General features: G+C 35.3%; 1 protein-coding gene across 4 annotated transcripts in view; it reads right to left on the reverse strand.

The window, feature by feature from the left end:
- Positions 1 to 2,115: 2,115 nt before the first annotated feature.
- Positions 2,116 to 5,485, reverse strand: part of LOC107679960 (sodium-dependent phosphate transporter 2-like) — a 48,220-nt gene continuing 44,850 nt past the window's right edge. For all 4 annotated transcript variants that reach the window (XM_016475714.1, XM_016475694.1, XM_016475700.1 and 1 more), the window contains exon 11: positions 2,116 to 2,726. In XM_016475714.1, the coding sequence (XP_016331200.1) occupies positions 2,562 to 2,726 (165 nt within the window). In that variant the 3' untranslated portion in view covers positions 2,116 to 2,561. The remainder of the gene's footprint in view (positions 2,727 to 5,485) is intronic.

Below are 5,485 nucleotides of genomic sequence, written 5' to 3' on the forward strand. Positions count from 1 at the left end.
CTCTAACCATTAGGCCACGACTTCCCCCATTTTCTTTTTTTTTTCTTTTTTAAAAGTGTATGGAACCAATCCACGTTACGATCCCCTGCCTGAACTTTTTAGACTCTTTTGCGATATAACCATCTTTAAGAAATTGTTCAGTGGTATTCAGCACTGAATTTTCTTATTAAAGTTACTGGTACTTTTACTTTTTACTTTTAGCCCAGTTTACTCTCCATGTGAGAAGTCACCACCTATATATGTAGAAAAATATAGTTTAATGAAATTTATATCTATTAATTTCTTTTATTATTTTTTTAATCATATCCACCATGTAAAGTTGTGTACTACATATAGCAGTGTGATGTAACAGGATCATTATTATTCACACTGCTAAAACACAAAATGACATGAAACACCTTTGCACTATGCCTGGTTATTTCATATTTAATTTGTGATTAATAGTTAGTTGATTGGCATTTTTAGGCCACTGCAATGAGTTATTCTACAATATGATTACAATGTAAACACCACAGTACTGAAGTTACTGTATCCAACAAACAGTAAAGCACAACATTACAGGGCAAATGGCCATATAAGCATAGCTTTGTTCTTAATGAAAAATAAAAACAAAAGTAATACACACACACACAAAAAAAAAGAAAGAAAGAAAGCAAGCGCAACACTTTGCATTGGTTCAAAGCCACACATTTGTACAGTTTCCAAATCTGGTGACTATCCCGAGGCAGATTACAATGGTGTCTGACAAACATCTAAGCCCAGTTCAACTGATATCACATGGTCATTTGATGTGAGCCTGGCCATTTTTGGACTGAAATCACAAGACTTTTTGGTTTCTTGTGGGGTCAGGGCCACAAATAGGTTGTTACATATTGATCTTTCCTTAAATGACACATTTGTGCCACTGAATCACATCCTGACCTGATGTTAAACAAATTTCTCTTCTGATAAACCTCTGTGATATCAGTACTGAATGCTGATACGACACTGAAAGGCCCGGTGTCTAACACTGTCTCTCGATACCTCCTATATACTGTATATGAAGTGGGTAAATCTACGTTTGTGTGTTTGTGTTGGTTTTATGGGTTCACCGTAAGTGATTTTGGCTGTCCTGGCACATACAGGTATTTATATTGGCATCATCCGTTGGGCTCTAAGAACATGATATACTATTGCTAGACTGAACTACTAGCATCCTGTATCCACAATACAGAGTCAACCGATTACTTTTGTTTGGATATTGTTTAGATTGTTATTACAAACACTGTCAAAGAGTATTGCAATTAAACTTGATAGCCAATGTTTGGCTATTAATCTTCCAAAAAGAGAAAAAAAAAATAACCTATTGATATGTATACAAAAGGTGAATTACAGAAAGTTTAAAATTTAATACCTCAGATGAGACTCCTTTATGATCCTAACCCGCTCCTCATATTTTTATATCTTTAAATGATGGTGCATGATTTATTTTTCACTGATATGAGGATCTTTTAGGGTAGGCAATGGAAGAAAAAGTTGATTTTTGATATACTCATGATGACAGGATTATGGATGTAGTGTCTTGTCATAGTAAAATCATTTTTGAATATTTGATATTTTTCATATGCTTGGAAAGCATGTTTCATGCAACTACAAACCTGGTCTAAAGTCTCCTTAAATGTAACAATATAAGACCTCGAATAACTAAAAATCTAAAATCCATAGCTGAATATATACACAGTAGAAATTATAGTAGCATACATAGTTCCAAATATGATTTTGTCTTCACACCTCTTGTGTTTTAAAAAAGGTATGAATGGTAACATATCTAAAAATAAATACAACAATAAAAGAACAGGGAATTCATACACATTAACCACTACGAAAATGATTCATCTTATTTCAATGTTTCATATATTATGAGTTTTGTCACTTGTCTTTTATGTAGCATAGAGTGTTGACTGAGGTATGATTTTTGCAATGCACCTAATGTAGGTTTTGAACAGCAGGATGCTGATCTCAGTGTCATTTACGTAGAAGTTTGATGTTTCAGCGAATGGGAATAAAAGTGCGATTACAACACACCACACATGATGCATATTAAAACAATACATTTAGAGGCCCAAGAGAAGTTAGTAGCCATAACATTGTGCCATAAAACCAATTTTCTAGTCCCATTCATCATGTACTGATATTATTTTTTTTTTTGCGATATTGACAATTGTATGAGTATTTGTATGTGCATATGTGTCCAGTTCTCCATCTGTTTACTCCCTTGGACATGTAGGACCACAAATGTACGAGAGTTATTTTTTGGAACTTTGAAAATGTACCATTTGAAATCATGAGTCAAAGATCTTACGGTTTATGGTAACATTTCAACAAAACAATAGAAAATCAAAACGGAAATAAATACTCTTGACAAGATTAAGGATATTTAAGTCAAATGATTCTGGATGCTTTTCCAGGCAGCATTTGAAGACTCCCCCCACCCTCTGGCTGTCCACTTTTTCTGTCTGCGTCTGGGTTTTATTTTTTCATCATTACCTTCCTATACCTCCCTCTCTTCCCCATTTTCCATCTCAAATGTAAGGCAGTATGCCGTAGACAAACAGGGCCATGACAGCAGCGCTGAAGAGGCCTGCTATAGGGACGGTCACAAACCAGGCCAGGAAGATGTTCCGGAAGAGACGCCAGTCCACAGCCTTCTTGGAGCGGATCCAGCCCACCGCCACCACTGAGCCCACCTGCACCCACAGCAAAGGCAAAATCAGCAGTAGCACGTTACAGAAATATGAAAACAGCAAAATGTGGATTTCATTTTTCAGGGTGGAACTAGGTCATACAATCTTTATGGAATGTATTTTGTTATTTCTATAAAGGCTTTTTAAAGATTCCATGAAATCACAAGCATACGTTTCTGTCCTGCTTCAATCTTCAAGTTACAGTAAGTAAGTTACATTGCAACATTTTTTTTTATAAGGTCAATAGCCTTTAGTTGAAGGCACAGACCTGGCTGACATGATATTTCTAGTAGCGCTGGATGAAATCTAAATCTAATCTAAATAATATTTGGTCATTTACTATAAATCAGAGGTCCCCAACCACCGGGTCACAACCCAGTACCGGGCCGTGGAAGTGTTACTACCTGGTCGCAAGAACGTTCTGGGTAAAATGTGTATGACACTCTATTTATCGCGTGTTACTGATTATTCTGTATTTTCGTTTGTTGTATGCGATTGCTATGGAGTAGCAATTTGACGATTTCATGTAAATTAAATGTTCAATTAATTAATGAATGATTGTTCTGATCTGTCATATATTAGGGGTTAAATGGATCGCAGTTGATCCGTGATACATATGGACCAGGCCCCACAGTTCGGCACGCATGTGATTCGCAGATTAATTTGGCAATCTACACGTTCAAGCGATTTTAAACCATAAGAAGAAGCGAAAGAGAACTCGATTCTTTCCTCGCGCTGTTTTCGGTGTGCACAGCAGCCTCACACACCAGAAGCGCGCACACGTACAGAGACGTGTTTCAGACAGCGTGCGAATACAGAGTTGATTCCTCTTTCATGTCTTTTTGCGTTTGAGATACATACATATAACATTGTCAAAAAACCCTTCCCGGCATTCCCGTGCTTATTTGAAAAATCATCCGATCCGTGACTCAAAAACCACAATATGATCCGTTGAAACACAAAAATTTTATATATATATAAACCCCACCCCACTCCAGCCGGTCCACGAGAATATTTTCAAAATATAACCGGTCCATGGTGTTAAAAATGTTGGAGACCCCTGGACTATTCCAATAATGCTTAAATCATTGCAATATTCACCATGTTGCTTAATTTTATAAATCACCACCACAAAAATTTAGGGAATATACTCAACATATTTAATATATCACCCAATTATTCATTATAGATAGCATTTTACTAAACAAAAATGTGGGCAAACCCAACTCAAATCTACATGGCTTCAACACTAACAGACATGGGTTGATCCAAATTTTGATTTCATAACAGCATAGTATCTCTTCTGAAATAACAAAATACATGGATTTGATTAATTATGCAAACTCCTGGGTAGGGGTTAGTTAGAGAACACAAAGTACAGCAAGGTTTGAGATCAAGCGTTCTTTTCCTCATTTTCTTCTTTTGCTTGAAAGGCAAAGTCATGTCATGTCCTGCCTAACACAGGGCAGCAGGAGGAGTAACATTTCCATACATGCTGTGTGGCTCAGGGGTTATGGTGACAGGTGTTTGCTAGATACAAGAGCGATCTGGCTCTTCTTATACGGTCAGTGCAACCGAAGCCTCCGTCACAGGGGGCTAAATCTGGAGCAAAAGCCAACCCAAAGTCAACAACAGAGAATAAAAGACTTCAGGCCTTTAATTCTCCCATGATTTAAACCCCTTGATCTACTCAAACATCATGCAAGATGCTTGACCTGTGAGCCATGTGACTAATCCATGAAATCAAGACAAGATTTATGACCTTTCTGTGAATTTGTTTAGCAAACAAGATCTAATCAAAATAAACCTAATGAAGATGCGACTCCTCCATTGCTGCAATGTCTTTGTTCCCATTTCATAATAATATAAGTGGCTTTACTGGACAAAGCTCATCTGAACATTAACGGCCTGCTAATTCATATTTTGGATGCTGTGACTCAAAGACATGACATGCTCACAGTAGTAATGCTGATAACTAGGGCTGTCAATCGATTAAAAATTATGAATGAATTATCACCGATATGCAGATTAATTAATCAAATTGATATTTACCCAGAAAAGCCCCCAATTAAAGACAACTCAAGCGCATTACATTATTATAGCAGCCCCGAATGCAACCCTGTTTTCCAACATTTGCTGATTTGTGTGCTTTCTATATTTTGATAGGGGAAAAAAACATTAATTCAACATTATTAAAAATAAAACTTAAAAAAAAAAAAACATAAAAAAATCGTTTAACCCCATATTGGGTAACAGGGTTAAAAATTAGCCTAAACTGAACTGTCAGTCAGTAACAGTGTTATTGTTAAAACTAAAACTATTAAAAATATTTTCATTATTGAAATAAAGCAAAAATAAAATATAAACAGATTAGAAAAACCTAAACTTAAAAAAAACTTTTAAATTACTAAAACTAAACCTGAAATAAAAATAAAGCCAAAAAAGGTAAAAATGACAAAAGCACATAAGATTACTGAAACTTAACCTAAAACTAAAATGAAAACTGAAAATATAAAATGAATAATAGTATTTAAAGCTAGTTGTTGGTTTATATATATATATATATATATATATATATATATATTATATATACACACACACACACACACACACACACACACACACACACACACACATATACACACACTACCGCTCAAAAGTTTGGGATTGGTAAGACTTGTAATGTTTTTTTTAAAGAAGTCTCTTAAGCTCATGAAGGCTGCATTTATTTGATCAAAAATACAGAAAAAAAAAAGTATATC

The sequence above is a fragment of the Sinocyclocheilus anshuiensis genome, unplaced genomic scaffold, assembly GCF_001515605.1.
Source record: "Sinocyclocheilus anshuiensis isolate Anshui unplaced genomic scaffold, SAMN03320099.WGS_v1.1 scaffold13, whole genome shotgun sequence".
NCBI lineage: Eukaryota > Metazoa > Chordata > Actinopteri > Cypriniformes > Cyprinidae > Sinocyclocheilus > Sinocyclocheilus anshuiensis.